We start from the raw sequence: 19,183 nt of genomic DNA on the forward strand, positions 1-19,183 counted from the left end.
GTGTGTCGGGGTAATAATTCTTCACATTCAGCGGTTGGTAAATGTCCAAACACTTAATAAAAGGAGTGAAAAAAGGAGATTACAGTGAAACAAAAACGGTGACCTGAGTTTCCCTGCAAGTGCTGCCGTCACCCGCCGGAGCATTCTTCTTTGATGGCGTTTTTGCTTAGTTTTTTTTTTACTATTGAAAGCAAGGTTGGGAAATTTATTTCCCCTTGAGGCCACACGAGACGCGGAGGCTGTTGTACAGAGACTAATGCAATACCATCGTGCATATGGAAATTGAGACGGGCACAATGGCATGATGACTATGGAGTTTCACTGGCGGCTCGCAAACCATAAGGATGACATAAACAAGAGTAAAAATACAAAACATGGGAGACCGTTAGGGAAAAATATGAGGAATTTGATACTTTTAAAACTATTTTAACATTATACATTTAATACAGGAAAGTACAGATAATTGTAAAAATAATTCATTACAAAGACACTATTGCATTTACAAAAACAAATACATATGTGTAGACCTCATTTCAGGGGAAAAAATGACAAAAAGAAAAAAACAACTAATTCTGAAAAGTAAAATCACTGGGAGGAAAAAATCTTTTTGAAATCTTGAGCAAGAAAATGGACTGGAGGTGTTTCTTCACCCGGGGCGATTTTCTCAGTGTTTCAGCAGGACTGGTTCAAAAGATTTCAGGAGAGAAATGTATTTTCGATCACTATTTTTCTCCACAGGGGAGTAAATACTAGTGAGACCTGAGGGTTCCACTAACAAATATTCCAAAATGAATGGTCTGCTGTGGGATAGGTCTGATTTATACAGTCTTCTTGCCTCTACATAAAGTGCACATTCAACTACATTTTCTAAAATCTTCCTGTGAACCATACCTCAGGGAGAAACAACACAGCTCAGCTACTTTTATCCCTTTCATGAACTTAACCTGCAGTAAATTGTTCTCCTGACTTTCCACTGGCAGCAGATCTGCTGTATCCTCTGTCATTCCCCTTCAATCGCTCGAGTCGTTCCTCACCATGATGACACTTGAAACTCGGACTTCAATTAGCCATGGCGGGAAGTGTACAAAGAGAGAGTGTATAACTGCCACTTCTCAAGGCTTATAAAGGTCATAAATAAGAAGAGGCACATGTGTGCGGCGATGGCTGAGAGATTTAGCTAAAATAAATGTTAACGCTGGGAATTACCCGGGTTGTAAATCTGGACTGCTCACACAGGTAACCTGCGGACCAGTGCTGGAAGATTGGTACCCCGTCAACAGAGACAACTCTCCAGGTGTGAGTCCAGCTGCAGAGATGATGGATTCTAGAGGGTGCCGCCTGTAGCTCACAGTCAATGTCAACAGAATCTCATTGGCCTCTTGTTCAACTTTTACCACAGCCATCCATCCGTCCCAGAGTGGGCTTAAGTCAGCGTGCCAGTCTGATTTGAGAATCAGATGTTTGGCCTTTTCAAAAATCACGGAATGAATTCTGACTACTTTAGTCAAAGAAATGCCCTCGAGGGGAGTTTCACAAGCTGAAAGTCAATTTTCACTTTTTAATCCACCTCATTTACCGTTCTTTAACTTTTTAATAACTGGATGATCCAGCTGCACTTGTCTATCACCACATCCCCCACAGGCTGCTTTTACCATATAAGCAGGAGCTGTGGAATTGAGTTGGTTCCCAAATAACTCAACACTATGTGAAGTATTGAAGTGTGCATTGTGCTATGCTGGAATCATTGCTACAGTGGAAAAGGGTAATGCCTGTCCACAACACCATTAACAACCTGACTGACCTCCACGTGCATGGCAAGCTGCATGGACCTGCAGGTCAATGCCTCACCTTGCTGTAAATGTGTGTGCTTAATTGACTCGTTTGAGTCAGTGTCCGACATCTTCATTGATCAGCAACACAACAGCAATCAGTCACAACATGTGTCATGCAAATGTCAATAAGTCACACTCCGGTACGACAGCAAACCAACATGCGGTGTGACACACATGTCTCAGCCACTCTACACCAGAATTTAAATAACTGTGGTGTCAAACTACTATATGACCTCTTTGTCTTAAGTGCACTCACGATGGTGAAATTACAATAGCAGAGCAATTTACGGTGAAAAGCTGGAGGTAAACAACTTCACAAACTCATTTGACACGGCAACACGTTCAGTCGCGTTCTGCAACAGGCAGTGGCTGCTCCTCACTTCCTGACCCCTCTTCTGTGTCTCTTAGTCGCCGTATTACAATGGAGTCTAATGACATGATATAAGGTTGTTGATTATCACAGAGAGAACACTTCTGCGTGGGTGTTTCAGCTTCCACAGTCAGTACGAACATTGCTGATAACTGTAATTAGCATAACTCGATCAAGTTTCTGTGATAAGTTTGTGCATTTACGGATCACAGATCTAATGTTTCAGCTTTCAAAACCTTATTGTCTAAGAGTCTGATATACTGACTTTTAGATTCTTATTCTTCCTACTGATGTTGTCAGCTGTTACACAGAAGAGGAATTCGACAATGATGAATGTTCATGCTTTAAGGGAAGTATCTTTTGTGTTGTTGAGGTTTTCACACCAAATACAGTGACGTTTATGCTACAGCAGTGGACACTTGAGGCGTTGGAAGTGGCTTGGTTTAATATAATGCATGACAACAATGAGCAGGAAAGCAAACATAAAAGGCAAGGGTTGAGCGCTATTGTGCAAATGCTGATTTCATTTTTTGTTACCCCACAATCTGAAAGGAAAGTTTGAGGAGGAAATGTGGGCCCAGAGCATGACAGCAGGGTCTGTGCCAGAGGTTTATCTCACACCAATGAATGCAGTTAATATGAGACGAGATCTGATACGTCTGCGACCAGCTGGAGTCAAAAAAAAGACATTGCTTGAGACACAAATTTTCAAAAAGGGAGCTTAAGATCAAACTCATAACCTGATTGATGATATGAATCATCAGCTTTCTGGGTGCAGACTTGCGGATGACAGGGATCAATACGGGAAACATGGCAGGACTACAAACGCAGACAGCGGTAGAAGAGTTTTATCATCTTCCCTGAAGTCAATGACACACACAAAGCAGGTGGAAATTAACTTCAGCTTTGCGTTCCTGGAGGGGGCAGTCTGTATTTAGCCCAGAGACGTCTGAACTGCCTCGGCCAACGTGCACTTAAGTCATTTGTCGAGGCTCTTCGAACAAAAGTGGGAGGTGAAGGTGGTCATTTCAGCGAGAATAGAGGAAGTTTCAAGGCAGCTCCTTTAATTACTCTCATCCTACTTCCCTGTACTTTTAAACCCATCTGTCCGACCAATACACACAATTATGCCCAGACAGGAAGGTGAGGAATGATCAGTGGATATTAGAGAACAAAGGAGAACTGTTTTGCCATGAGGCAGAAGGGAGAATGTTGAGGAGCAAATTATTTTTTTAACAGACGTTATTTCAGTGTGCACTTGAACATACATGGAACATACATGGAACATATAGGAGTCATGTGCTCTGATGAAACGATGACCACAACAGTAGAGTCAACAGGATCTACCAGAGGTTCTAGACCTCATTGAATCAGAAACGAACAGATTCCCAAGGTCTTTTCAGAAACAGATAATATTTCAGCCGCTTTCCTAATAACCACGTGAATCCAGGACTCATCAGTCTTTGGTGGTGAAGAAGCTACAATGCAACTGCGTATTGTGTGAGCAAGCTCTATCACTCTACTGCCATCTGCTGTCCCACTGAGCTCCTTGCGATCAATTATATTTATATGCAAAAAAGGGATCAAATCCTAAAGATATAAAACTCTCAAGATGGTTGTAAATGTGGTCTTTGGTGGAGGTCTGTGTTCTCAAGTGCTCCTCTAGTTTGCTTATGAATTCCAGGGGTCTGAAAGTGATCCACCAATGGGCTGGAATGAGCGCAGGCTTTCATTCAGATAATTTTATGTTCAACAGAGCTGAAGTCTTCAACCTCGGATCTGAGTTCAAGTCAGATGTAATCCAGACAACCAGTTTACACAGCAGGAGTTCAGATATCTTCCACATCATATGACCGAAATTGTGATGCGCTGCTCAAACACACTGGGAGTGTGGAGCAATAAATATAGGGCTGAAAAACTACATTGACAAACTGAATGATTTAGTTCACACACAGCATGGACCCAGAGGAGAGCACTCAAAGGTCTTTCACTAGCAGCAGATAGAATCACTGAGTGCGTTACACAAAGTCTCAGCCAGCACATTTGAAGCTGGACAAAGGCCCAGCGTGCTGGTGTTGTGAAAAGATGAGGACCGACAAGGTCACTGGTGTGAACGGATGCGATAACGACCTCCAGAAAGAAAGCCGGTTTCATTATCGAAATGAGCAGAAAACATTTGAAGTTTGGAAATAAGCACTTAAATTCTCATTCAATTCACTAATAGCTTCCGAGCCTTATTTATTCTCAGAGCCTTTGATGCTCAGCTGAACATCCACTCACAAAAACAAAAAACAGCCAAAGATTTCAGGCAAATATCAAAGTTGGATTACAGAGAGTTTCTTCTTACTGTTTTGACGAGGCAAAGGTTTAAGTACCGCCACGCTGACAGTCGAGGCTACAAGAGCCAGACAGTCTGGGAAGAGTTTCCCAAATAAAAAGACAGCCGCAGAGTCACAAGAGACACATCAGGCGTCACTCCACATCACTCACCCCTGCACATGGAGAAGAGCTTTCATCAAGCAGCAGGATGGACGAGGTGACAGTTGACTCATGTGTGCCATTGTGTTGATTTAAAGGCCTGTAGTTTATGTTACGGGCCTGGTTTTCTCTCGCTCTCTGTATCTCCATGACAACTCATCAAGAGCTCTCTGTGATCAGCCAACACTGGGCGCTTCATCTGATTTATGTGTTTACCCGAGTGTCCGGCATCCTGACGAGTGGACGAGTGTTGCTCTCTCCTACCTCCAGAGATCTCGTTGACATCTTCCGGCTGTGAAACTGAATCGGTGAGACTCTGCGGCTGCGTTCTGTCTCTTCCATCGCTTTCACCTCTCTCAGCTGCAGAGAAGAGAGAGAGAAGAGACGAGAGGTCAGCCTTAAAGAGTCAACTGGATGAAAGTCACTGTCAAGAGTGAAAACAACAATCAGTTCTGTTAGGATTTTCAGTCGTTGCAACTTGACTTACAAGTCAAGTCAAGTTGTCAACAACTTCCATGAAACAGTCCACTGGCTCTTGTATATAGAAAGTAAATGAATGACTCAAAGCCTGGCTGTGAGTTTGCTTTTATAATGAATTCAGAACCCAAACAGCATTTCTTATCCCGTCAGCTGGACGTGCTTGACGTCACCATCGAGGTAACTTGCTCAAGCAAAACACTCAAAGACACAATACAATGACTTTTCAGAGAAACAGACAGATAATGTTGAGGACCACCAGAGTCCAAGTGAAGACGTGCGTTGTGTGCCCGTGTTTCATAACACATTAACCAATTCCAAAACCAGTGGTTACCACGCCAACCAGCTCCCTCTTGCGCCGACCAAACCAAAAAACAAGACATCAAAAAGCTCAAAGAACCTTTCAACATTAAAATGGTGGCAGGACATTCATCTCTCTATTGAAGGATGAAATACAATTTAATTAAAAATAGATATGATTTACGGGAAACATACTGTACATCAGTGAGGTTAAAAGAGGACCTATATTGATAACTTCCAACATTTCTGAACATTTCTGAAACTGATGTTCAATCAGGAATTCAAAATTGATTAACCCCTTTTAGTCTGAAGAAAGTCCCTGTCTACTGCTGCAGAGGATCATGAGATCTGTCGTTACTATTAGCTAGTATATTAAGTGGGAAGTATAAACAATTCTATTGAAGTAGAAAGCAAGACTGGGGACGATATAAACAGCTGGAGAAATATTTATTTCCAGTTTAAAAAAATCCCTTTGCACTTTCATATTTGTTTTTAAATGTTTCTCCTTATTTCCTTCCAAGATTATTTTGAGTTTTATTTGAATTACTTAATATTTTAGAGGGCTTTGTCAAGCTTCAAGTGAGCTTGTAAAATGTATAAATAAACATATGCAATATGCAATGTTGTTACCAACATTTAGGTCATTTTGGGTCATTTCTGAAGATGATGAAATTGACATGCAGCTAGTTAATATTATACATCACAAATAAATCACACAGAATTAGAGAAGGTTTAAGTACACACCTTTCAGTCGGCCCTGCAGGGGTTTGCTCTGCTCACTGCCACTGACGGCAGTGATGCTGATCACGTAGTCTCTGGACGGATCATAGTCGGTGATCAACACCTTGCTGTCAGTTTTGGACACGACGACCTCCTTTTGTTGACCACCTGACAGGGACATGGAAGTACAGCAGGTGAAGGTTAGAGAGGTGTTCACGGAAAAGCTATGCAATGATGAGACAGAAAAGAGAGTTTTCATATTTATCCAGCTCCATTTCATTTTAATATTGTGTCATATGTGAATAAAAAAGCAATTTAACTACATTATTCTTTTTGCTTGTACGGAGGTTTCTAAAACTTCTGGTGTTTTCTGATGGCAAGTGTAGGGGCTTTTCATTTCATTTTATCAGCTCAATTCTTATCAGGCCCAACGAGCCCCATCAATTTTAATTTTGGCCCTGTAATTAATCCAGACATTAATGAGGGCACAAGGGCTTCCTGAGCTGGTGTCCCCTGTCACTGCAGGCTGATGACTCAAGGCGCCGCGAGGACAGTGAAGATAAATCCTCACAAAGGGTTTGGCAGGTCGAGTCAGGTAACTCTGTAGATCACTGATAGCAGGAGAGGCCGAATGACTGTCAATAAACAGAATGTCGGGCTGTTGCAGTCATGGAGCTGATGACAACATTCACCCCTGACAGTTCCTCATCTGTTTGACTGGTCTGTTTTCCAATTAAACTCTTCGATGTTGAATCAACGGCACTGTCAGTGATTGAACTATTTATGCTTTGCTTTCACCTCGCCAGCCATTAAGCCCTGACAACCTAATGCCTCCCAAATTTATCTACCAAAACAGCTTGCCCCGGCACTGACTCATGTGAAGAGAGCTCATTTAAAGCATGGTTCCTACGCATTGTTTAATTAAGTGGTCCGAGTGGATCACAGTAAACAACTGTTGTAATCGTTTCCAGCCCAAGTGGATCAGAAAATGTTGGCTGACATTTAGGGACGTTTCTGCACAACCACACTCGCTGGGTGCAGCCCTGGCAGGGACAGTACTTGTGTGATAGGCGGCACACGGGGCTCTACAGCAAACAGACTGAGCACTGAATATGGACATCTATATACATACAGATAAGGGAAATCACACGCTGCAGCGCTAGATTCTTCATCGCTCATTTCTTTATTAGAGAACGACAAAGGTAGGGTTCACCACTGAGAAGTTGAGAGGGATGAAGCCTCCACTGCTGCTGTTCATTGCATGCTGGCCTGCAGTGTTGAGCACCACCATGGCATCACCTCATCTGGAGCCCAACACAAGCTGACACAGAGATGTCTACTCTGATGTCCAGAATGCTGCTGCTTCTCCATCCAGACACACACCACAGGTCTGCTCCTCCAGGCCCACCTCCTCACCTCACCTTCCCCGTTATCAGTTCAGTAGCCAATATCCTGAGCGGCTCATTAACCTCCATTGTGCAGCGCTGTGTCTGAACCAGACTGACAGCTCCTGTCACATTATGTTCTCCACAGCACGACCCCAGAAAATTTAGCCGGGGTTTCTTGGCAACATTTTCCACTTTTGCAGTTGGAAAATATCAATATTTAAGAAGATGACAAACAAGAATTATACTTATTAACTACCCATGTGCTTATTCAAGGTCAGGTCATGGGGGCAGCAGCAGAGGCATAAACCCTGCACCGTGTCCTGGGTCAACCCTGGGTGCTCCTCCAGGGGCATGGAACACCTCATTAGGGATGCGTCAATAATCAGATGCCAGAACTCCAGCAGCTTCTTACTATAGGAAGGAGCACAAGTTCTACTTGAAGTCTCGCCCAGGCCTACTTAACTGCACAAGAGTCCTGCTATGTTGAAGAGATACTTTGGTCCTTTTAAAGTCCCACTGTTGCTGTTGCTTTTGTGATGAAAAACGTGTCACTTCACTGAATATTTTGTCCAAGATGTTTCTCTTTGACAGCTTCGATTTACCGCATTTGACTCTAGGAAATAGACACATCATCGCAGCTCCAAACTCCAGGATAGGAAGCCACTAAAGTGATTTGACATCTCTGAAAACGACCACGAGAGTTTGTTCTTAGCCGCAAAAGCAAAACAATTATTGTAATTTTGCTACTCAGAAGCATGAGCAGAGTTAATGATGGTTGATCGACGGAGACAATACGTAATGACGGTAATGAACAGGGATGTTCGGAGCACAGGATTAAATAAATATAGATAATCATGAGCATAAGTCGCTCGGTTGGACTGGACACATTACAGACCAATTAACATCCAGATATGTAATTTACATGCTCATTTCTCTGAGATAAGAGAAAATGAAGCAATCACAGCAGGGTGACCACAAACAGTATTTTGTTTTATAAGTGGAAGTAAAATTCAGACTAGTTGAAACGCAAGCATCTGCATGCTTTCTCTCCACTGCACTCTCCTGCCATCGCTCTATAGTTCAAATCCTAAGTCTCTGTTCTCGTTTCCATCAGCTCCACCGACCTTTCCTGGTTGCCATTCTGCATCTGAAGCACTGCATCCTCTAGTGCGGTGATTTCTGTGATAAGGAGGGGCTCACCCTTTTTGAACGACTCAGAGCTGGCTGACTGACAATTAAATAACCATTCAGGTTCACCTCATTCATTGTCACACTTTGTACAATTATGATGAAAGACTAGAAAATCATGCCTACCAAAGCACAAAAGGTGGTAACGTTTTGGGGTTTACATCTCTCCACAAGCCCTCCAACTTACCCAAATCTTGATCCTCTCCAAAACATCTGTCTCCAGACGTCTCCACATGTCCCTCAGAGATTCTGATATAACCTTCTCGTTTCTAGCCAATCCCAATGACATCCTCAGTATCTTCATTTCTTCCAGATGTGACTCTGAGACTCTTATTCACGTCTCGGCCCTGCCTGCACTCTGTTCTTCACCGCCCTGATCTCAGTCCGTCAGTATGGATTTGCAGCACCAGACTAACTCACACACTGGTTTTTAACATGATTCAACATGTGGATTAGCACAAACACTGAAATCTGAAAACAAATGAAGAGATATATTTAAGCTACCTGGTAGGCTGTTGTAGAGGAACAGGTAGCTGTCGAAATCTCCTTTGGGCTCTTTCCATGTGATCAAGAGTTTGCTTGAGCTCAGCACTTTGAATCGAAGTCTCCTGGGAGCTGGAACTGAGAGAGAAAATGCAATTGTAGTGATGCATACCAGACCAAAAGATTGATCAGAAGAAGTGGGCGTCAGCGCAAATGTATTTATAAATGAATTCATATATGTTCACAGAGCTTTACACAAACACCTGAAAATCTCAGCAGCAAGCCTAGAGACGTTTGTGTTGGTTTGCCTCAGCAGCAGAACATGTTTAAATGATCTTGAACAAACGCAGTCTCTCTCAGACTCCTCTTCCCAGATAGATGCAGAGAGAAATGCCCAGGGATGATTTAAAGCCACTGTTGAGAAGGCAAAAACAATTCCTGGGTTTGTTTGTTGTGTTTTGTGAGTGCGCCTCCTGTAGATACAATTTTCCAGGGAAGAGATCGCTGTACAGTAGCAAAGACTTTCTGTTCTGCTCCAGCTTCTGTCAGTGAAAACAGATGTGCTGCAATCGGGTGGAAACGGTTACAAGACACACACTGTGTGTTGAAGTTTCAATGTGTGGACGTAAGCAGTTTCTAAAAACTTTGGTTGTGCAACTTATAATTTATAATTTAAAGCAAATAAATCCGTGTTCTGTGGGAATAAGAGAAGAAGAAGGTTCATTTAACAAACGCTGGCCCAGAAAGTGAAGCCAAATGTTTAACCTAGTTTAATAGCTCTGTCCTCTGAGTTCTGTGATCAAATTGAATTTTCAAATAGACTTAAAAATAGTCCAATTGCAGGAAGATCATTTCCTTCTTGAGTCTCGTTTAATAATGTTGAAGCTCATTAGCAGGGTTACCAACCAAAACTAGGCCTGCAGCCATCAAGTCCAGGTCTGACCTCATAACCAAAGGTCAGAGCTACCAAAACAGGGTGAGCTAAACAGATTTCCAAAATCCATGGACGCACAATGCAACCTTAATTACAATGTAAACAGTGTGAATATATGAGTAAGAGGCGCTCATTATAGCGACGGCAGGATTGAACTCGGTCTTAATCCGATGTGCTCCTGAAACCTGCGGCTGGTCAGCGTCGACTGAAAACTTGGAGCGACCTGAATCGACAAGCCAGGCAGGGAACAAACACGCAAGTGCACACTCAATTATGGCTTGAAAAACATACGTGAAATTGGAATAAAACAATGATGACCTATTTAAATTGAGGCTGAGTGATGAGTAGAGCAACGTACGACCGCAATAACTGGGGAAGTTAAAAGAGTGTGAGTGTGAATTGCCCTTTCAATGATTGGATAGTCTCCGGTGACCCTTGTATAGAATTTAATACCTTCAGAAGATTGCATTGTTTTATATGCAACAGAGGCTTTTCATAATATTGAAAACAAGGGGGAGCCAATAATAAAGTTTAAAATCACAATTTTGAAGTTGAAAGAATGAAAAAGGTGAGCAAGTTTTGACAGTACAAATGGAATAGAATGTTACAGTATTAAAGTGTGAATTGTGTGTCAAATGTGTGTGATTCGTGAAGAGGACAGGTGGCGGAGTCGCTGGGGCAACCTTCACTGGGGAGAGTCTGAAGACAGTGTCTGCATGAATCTGCATTCTGCCAGCAGAAAAAGGGAATTTCACACATGGATTTCAGTTTGCAGTCAATCCTCTCTCGGTGAGATATAAAACATAAGATCCTCATGTCTTCCAGACGACTACTTCACAAACCCAAATAAGGCTGGATAGCCTTTTGCTAACTACGTCTAGATTTAATGCACCAGCTAAATGGTTGTCTGTCGGTGGATGCAGGTTTAAGTGTAGGTCAAGGGTACATCACATGAACTGCAGGCATCCATCAACAAGAGTTACAGCACTGGGCTCCGTCACCCGCTGCTCCTCAATGAGCTTTGCTAGGTTTCCTGCCAGGTAGTTAAAGACAGCCCAGTCCTTTGGCAGGACTCTGGTGACAACTGCTTAGCAACAACATTTAGCTCTGGTAAATAGGCTGGGCAACAAACACAAAACCTTGTGTGCTGGAAAGTCAATAGAAGCGAGTCTTAAAATATAAATTTACATCTCGTTATGCAGCTGAAGATTAATTCAATCTGCTTTGGAATGACGATAATTTGATGTAATCTGCATCTGCTGCGTTTGCGATCCATAAAATCCCAATATGAGAATGGAATTATCCAGACGCAGCTTGACTCTCCACTTTTAGATTAACAGCAGTGAAAGAGAAGATTTCCTCGCGGGTGTGAAGTCTCATCCACTTCACGGTTCACATTTTCTCGGCTTTATTCACCACACTCTGCTTTTCTTTGTTTCGTTCTCCTCACTGATCCCATTCTCATGTTTACACAACAATCTTTTCTTGTCTTTGCCTGTCCCTCCTCAGCCGCTCACGGGCTTCTCCAATCCAGCCTCACATTGTCCTCATATTATCGTCTAATCTCGCTTGCTTATTTCCATAATCCTCATTGTTCCTGCCATCATTTGCTTTCCTTTCTTAAATTGCTGTTGAACGCCTCCAGATCAGTCCTCTTCTCAACTGTGGAAATTGAGGCTGGCTGAAACTCGAGAGAATAATTCTTCTATTTTAATAATCCCACCAGAAGGAAGTGTGTGGAGCACTCATCGATTGTGATGATGGATGTCTTGTTGTGACAAGAAATACTGCGCACACCAGGAGCGGAGAAACACTTCCACTTTCTCCCCTTGTTCTTACAAAGCCACTTATCTTTTTCTCCACCTGATGCTTTTCAACCCTTTCACACATTTGATTTTCCTGCAACACCACTTCACACTAGAAACACACCCAATGTTCTTCCTTCCAGCGCCATGATGCACTGCAACATTAAAAGTAATTTCATAGCTTGGAGGGCCAAATATTCACAAAAATCAGAGTGAAGCTGCAGACGGCCATATTACTTACAATTAACTTAAAATTTTAAATGGCAGGGGTATGCCAGCGTTCACTGAGGAAACTCATGCAAGCAAGAGCTGATCATAAAAACTTGGGGAACGGCTCGCTCCAAACAGTTACCTCAAGCTGGATTCCAACCCACTTGTGAACCATGTTTAAAATAAACTCCAAAAAGCATCCTTCTGACGTCCATGTTTTTACCAAACTGTAAAATACTTGAATGTGTGTGTTGTTTTGATATATGTCTTCTTTTCTTTTGTGTGTTTGACCATAGAGGTTGAGGGAGGATTTCACACTGAGCAATGAAAGAGTGGATCTTCCTTGAACCTATAAGCCAATCAGATTTTTATTTGGGGGGGAACCAGCATGATTTAAGATGCATAAAATCCTCTCAAAGTCGATCGGAGCCCATTATACAAATTCTGCAAGTGATGTGAGGACTTGAACTTCGAGCATACACATATTCCTCGTTACATTTCATCATCTAATCAGGTAGGAAGTGGCATCTTTCTGCGGCTCTCTCAGAACTCTGCTAACAAGTTGAACACGTCATGATGAAGCTGTTGCCGCCTACACCCTCTCTGAAGCTGTTTTCTGAGTTGCTCTCACACTTCCAAGTCGGAAAGATTAACTGGATTAATTTTGGATGGATGGATTGGAGTATCACTCTGAGGAGACAGTAATTGCAAAAGCTGGATTTGCCACTTCACATTTGACTTCAAATGCCAGAGCTTCCCAGGTTTCTTTCATTTAAAATGACTTGACTGAAGTAGATTGAGAGGAGTTTAATTGGAGTCTTAATACAGTTCTGTTGGTAAGTTCAATAACACTGACCGATTAAACAAGATTCTTAGTGAAGACGCAGAAATAGTGAATTTAAAAGGACAGCAGCATCTTCATTATCATACTGGGGTAGGGTTGAATTACAAATATGGAACCGGTAAATAAATATATATGTATATTTGGGTGAAAAACAAAAGACACACAAGTTGGAAATAATGAATAAATAAACACAACAAAGAAAAACAAGTAAATATGGAGAAAATTATGGGGGAAAATACAGATAACTGGCCCCATTTTCAAACTTGACAATTTCTGAAACTTCAATTTCAACAACTTACTAGAAATAACAAATAAGAAACACAATATTTAGCGCATTCAAAGTGGCAGAACAGGATAAACCTAAATAACCCCATGTTTTCCAGAATGATTTCCAGATAAATGTGACTATTTTCTATATTCCATGGACACTTGAGCACTCATTCCAAGCTCGTGAAAGACAGAAGACAGCCTACAATGCCTCCGAAGCTCACAAAACTACTACACACCTAAACAAAAGAAAAAGTAGTTCTTCCTCTTCTTAACACAAAATTCTCAACAGCTGGCGCTCTGAAACTCACTTAACTATTCTGTGTCTAGTGACACCAGTAATACATTTGCATTACTAATTCATTACAAGATTTGACTTGTAATTGATATTTCCCATTCATCAGTTCACAACTTTTTATCAAACAACACTTCCGAGGCAGACTCAATAATTGAGGCTGAGATGACCATACTGACAAACTGGGTGACGATTAAAAATTCATCGAGGGGGAGCGCTTTGGATAGCAGGTTGTGATAGTAAATTAGGTTTCTGTAATTATTAATCACATTTTTTGCAGTCCAGTCCCAGCGATGGTTATGAATAAATGAATTCTCCTCAGTGGCTTCCATGCCTTCTTATTACAGATGAAACTATTGGACAATGCTCTCGTTCATACCAATTGCATTTGCTGTTCTGCATCCAAACGCAACATTCACCAACCAGATGGAAACTTGATATAACCTGGAGCTCTTCAATGACTGAAGCACTCAAAGATATAATTAACCGTTTCCACGCAACAACAAACAAAACTCAATATGCAAGACTTTTAAATATAATTTTATGAGCTGGATTATGTTTTACAAGTTGTGCAATCATTATTTTTCAAATTCGGAGCGTGTTATTTTTTAACTATTTCAGTGTAATATTAGTCCGCAGTCACGCCTCTGTCGATCCCGTTTCTCTGGCTGCTGCAGCAGAAGAAAGGGGGAAACGTCTCTACTTGCTCCCTCTGGGGGCTGAGCAGGGAACAGAATTTGCATTTCGCTCTTCAATTCAGCTCAAGTCATCACAAAAAAAAAAAAAAACATCTAGGGAGGAAATCACAATCAGTCTAGGGCTCTTGATTTAAGAGCAGTCCTCCGTATTATAGCATCACCTTTAGTGGAGAAAGGAGGGGAAAAGCTTCCGACCCCAAACCCTCCTTTATTACCACATTATCCATGTCACACTAACAGTATCAGGGCCACTTAAGACTTTTGACAGACCCTTAAACACATTAGAGTAGTCGCAGTGTTTGAACTGATTTCCAATTGTTATGATTGATGCTATGAGATGTAAACAAAAGTCAAGAAATGAATGACAATTCAATATTTTTAAATAATAATACAAGAATAATGTATAATTCACTGGACACATTATAACTGGAAGTGGCTTAGCTAATAAAAAGCATTTTTAAAACACATGATTACATTTTCACACAAGTGAAACCAACCCGCAACATAGAGAGAATATAGAGAATCTGTCTTGAAGAAAGGAGGATGTTACAGAGGTGCCGAGAGAAGAAGAACGGACATTGACCGGATCATCATGGCGGGGCTGGGCGAAGGTCAGATGCACTGTTTCACTAGGTATTTCCAAATCAACTGCTGTTTGTAATTTGATATCAAATTGGGTGTAAAGCCGTTCATCTACACATCAATCACCCAAAGTGATGCCTCGGAGTCTGGTTCAGAACTTTTGCCAGAGAGCGCTCCTCTTGGAGTGAGACAATGTTCCGGCCCGCTCGACAGTTGTGGGTGTTCCTGAAGATATCCAGACATTTGTGTTGTATATACAAACATCCTGCACGGGCAGAAGACTCACTAATCCTCTGTCTTAAATCCCCTTTAAGCAGATGTTGCTGCTTAAACGGACAGAGAGGGAAAAATTAAATGGCTCTCTCTCACTCCATAATGAAGGGATTGGGCCAGAGAAGCTCCCACTGAGTCTGGGATTCATCCATGTTCTACAGGCTCTCAGTGGGATCAGATCCAGGCCTCATTAATGGCTTAATTTATGCTCACCTTAAGTTGCCCCTGAATTACCATACAATAGCTGACCGATGAAATAAACAGACATGAGGAGGAAGTGATGGATCACAAAAGAAGAGAATGGAGAGTAACTTTACAACTCTTTCATCACGCCGTACAGAAGTGTTAACTGCGTTGGAATGTTTTCATGGACGGAGCCACATTACTTTGCACACACGAAGAGCAAGGGTTAGCTAGTCTACAGATTAAAGGCCAGTTTGGGTATAAGAAGAACCTGCTGACCATCTTACCTCTAACATGACATGATAGCACCCAAAAGAAACTTGCTTTTAGAGCCCAGACACAAATGTGATGGAGAATCACGTCCCAGGAACTGAAGTTGGGGCCCACCAGAGGTGGAACCTCCAACGAAAACTGCAGAACAGCTTGCCCCAGTGGCTGCTACTCCACATCATCATGACGGTTCTCTCCATCGTCACGGTCTGGTGTGACTCACCCAGCAAGATCAGGTCTGCTGAGATCATCTGCATCACCGTGCACCGCATTCAGTGACAGTAACATCCCCGCAGACACTGGACCCAGCCCACAACTCTCTTCCTCCTCAGCTGTCTGCATTTGCAAATGCTATCACGACAGAAAATATCCAGGAGGTTCTAAAGGCAGGAGAGAGTCAATCACTCTTGCAAGGCGGACCTCAGGAAGGAGGAGAACGTGGAGGACAAAAGTTGTCCAACTTGTTGCTATTTTCACTTCCTCACCTTGTTAAAACGGGGTTGTCAGAATTCTACAGATGAATGACCACATATACAAGAACCACTTTTGTCACTTCTACTTGGAGACCAGTATGCTGTATTAGTGCTTTTAATAAACTCTGGAAGGACAATAAAGTTTGGTTCTCACATGCAACACCAACAATTGTGAGTTTCAATCAGGGGGGTCCAGATCACAGAGGGAAAGGAATGGGCCAATAAAATGACAATAGCTGTTGGGTCAGGACTCCAATGGCTAAAAATAATGTCAACTCAAGTTGCATGAAAAGAAGATCCTGTTCCTTCATCTCTCTGGATTTTCCTTTCTTCACCAAAGATTCTGGCATCCAGGAGCATGGAAGCCATCTGCCATGATGAATTAGGGCTTATGTTTTGACGGCAGCAAATGTCAGCAAACTGGTTTTTAGATTCTCTTACTGGCACAGCAGCGTATAAGCAATGTTTTGATCATGACTTGGCATGCTGGGGCTGACTGACATCAACCCCGAGAGTTCTGTCTACTAAATGCACTGTTTATGTCACCACTGAAAGTTGAAAGTCAACAACTTTAAATCTTGACAATATTTAATTCAGACTCTTTGATGATCCGACGTGACGTCGAGACGATGTTGATGATGAAGCTCACTGGAGCGTTATCTATTGTGCAGCACACTGCAGAGCACATAATCGCATCAGCTTGATGCGCTCCATTACGACACATTTTTACAATCCCCTGAGAAGCCGAGCAGCATCGCTAGCTGTCGGCGAAATGACACGCTGGTATGCAGGTGCCATGATCAGAGGTGTAATGTGAGTAGAAATGGGGAGCTGTTGCACATCAAACACTGAGGGTAGGTGACGAGAGTGGGGTGAGGGTGACACAGAGAAGTCAAGCGACTTTCTGAACAGATGTCTTACCTTGATTCTGACCCTTGCAGGGCAGATGAGAAACAGTGGCCAGTAACACCAGAGGAATCAACAAATGCCCCATGGACAACATCCTCATCCCCAGCACTCTAGACCTGCAGAGAGAGGAACCGTGAGAAAAGACTTGAGACAGGGGGACCTCAGGCACCAAGAATGCCACAAAGCTGCTCTATGGCCTTGTGGGTCAAGAAGGCCCACCTTGACCCGACATATTGCCACAAGGTGCAGATCTGAGACCAGTTAGTCTGGTCCACTTTGAAACAATTAGACAGCAGAAGTCCAACTGTCTAGGCCGACCACAGAGCAGCAGTCGCACCCTCGCCTACACAGAGCCGGGGACGGGCAGGAGACACAGGGAGACTTTGTTGAGGAGAAGAGAAGACCTTTCTTGGCTCAAGTCCATTTCAATGAAAAGCATTTCTCATTGGCCAACCATGTTATAGACCATACATGACAGAGGGAGTTTTTAAAGAGACATAGACAAAATGTGAGATGAATCGGGAGCATTTTTAGATACAAGATAACACTAAGAAGCAGGAAACATTTACTGTGTGTGGGGTGGGCCAGACTGACGTTGGAACAAAGTCTGGGACAGCATCAAAGAATACGGGCAGCAGACTTCCGTGCTAAGGTTTACTGGAAACACTTCAGAATAGGGAACACATTAGGGAACTAATTGTTTTTCTATTAACTGTGCATAATCAGTAATTTATAATGAATAATAACTGTTAATGTGTTGCTAATACACAATTACGTAGTTTATTGATGGTAGTATATGTTCCTTAATCCAAAGAGTAACCAATGGGGTAAACATTCAGTCCTGGTCAGCTGGATGAAGTCGAGACGTACATGTTTTCAGGATTTGGACAGGAAAATAGAGGGGAATATCGAAGTATGAGGGAAACGGTTGACAAGGACAACCAATGAGATTCATGACTCGATAAAGGAGGTCGTGAGAGAATTGCTGTGACCAGGGAACTCAGAGGAGACTGACCAGACCTGGTTCTTTCTGTTGGGCAACTCTTAGTCTTAGGTCAGTGTAAGCTCAATTTAGGTCCTCCGAACTAAACTCCAACCGCAGGAGTGTGCAATTGCAGATAAAACATTTTCAAACGTGTGGTCAAAACATCCACCAAGAGACGGAGTGTTTGGTTTCTTGTGGTTTAGTTCACATGAAAAAACGGTGAACTCCACTCCATGTCTGAGATACAAGCAGCAACACAGACCGGCAGGACAAACAAATGGAAGGACAACATGGCGCAATAAGATAAGAGGAGGCCTACAAATGGAACTCATGATGAGGGTGTAGATTCCAAAAACACTTAAGAACGACAAACACCTCGTTTCAAATCTCATACCATCATTCGTCATGCTCTCTACTTCTGCATTCTGCCGCTCATTATTACCAACACAAGGTGGACTGACAACCCTCCCTGCTAGCCTCCTGGGGAGACTCACTGGCAGTCAGAGGTATGAATAAAACAGCACTTGTCACAAAGTTGTTTCAAGACTGAATTATTGTCTGATGTCAGGGGAAGCCTGTGGTGCTGTATCCACCGCTAGCAACGATGATTCAAGACGAGGATGAAGGGCCAGAGAAATGCAAATGACAGAGCCAAAAATACTCCAGGAGTCATTTCTGATTTACCGGCTGCAGGTAAGAATGTAGGCCAAACACAGTTACATAAAGTTGCTAGATTGTTCCAAGTGGTGAACAAAAGTGCCTGCGTGACCAAAGGCACCGTCCTGCTGCCAGCCACAACTCTCTGTTTCAATTCCAACTGAATGAAGAACAAAAAAAGTCAAAGCAGAGACAGTCACTAGGATTAGTTTTTTCCTCTTAAATTTAATGGGAAAAAAATAAATAAATTGCAATAACAAATGTTAATGACCTAAAATATCTAAATAATACTATATTGAAAAATACACTTGCGATAGAAACTGCGAACTCACCCAGTTGAAACCAGTGTTTTAAAATATCGGTAAGTACCCGTGCAGTCTTCTCTGTCCAGGTGGTCACCTCAGACCCGATTTTTATTTTTTTATCATGAGATGGAAGCCGGTTCAAGTTGCGCTGGTACCAAAATTACGCGGCTATTCCCACCCGCGCGCGAGTGAGTTTCACCCGAGTCCGACTCAGTAATTTTTCTCCAAATAAACGGACGTGCATGCGAGAGAACGTA

At 42.5% G+C, this 19,183-nt stretch overlaps 1 protein-coding gene across 5 annotated transcripts in view; it reads right to left on the minus strand.

The window, feature by feature from the left end:
* col14a1a (collagen, type XIV, alpha 1a) overlaps positions 1–19,183 on the minus strand; it is an 87,675-nt gene that overhangs the window by 62,221 nt on the left and 6,271 nt on the right. For all 5 annotated transcript variants that reach the window (XM_053844222.1, XM_053844221.1, XM_053844225.1 and 2 more), the window contains 4 exons: positions 16,992–17,095; positions 9,258–9,374; positions 6,202–6,345; positions 4,945–5,040 (listed from right to left, as the gene is read on the minus strand). In XM_053844222.1, the coding sequence (XP_053700197.1) occupies positions 4,945–5,040; positions 6,202–6,345; positions 9,258–9,374; positions 16,992–17,095 (461 nt within the window). The remainder of the gene's footprint in view (positions 1–4,944; positions 5,041–6,201; positions 6,346–9,257; positions 9,375–16,991; positions 17,096–19,183) is intronic.

The sequence above is a fragment of the Synchiropus splendidus genome, chromosome 15 (assembly GCF_027744825.2).
Source record: "Synchiropus splendidus isolate RoL2022-P1 chromosome 15, RoL_Sspl_1.0, whole genome shotgun sequence".
NCBI lineage: Eukaryota > Metazoa > Chordata > Actinopteri > Syngnathiformes > Callionymidae > Synchiropus > Synchiropus splendidus.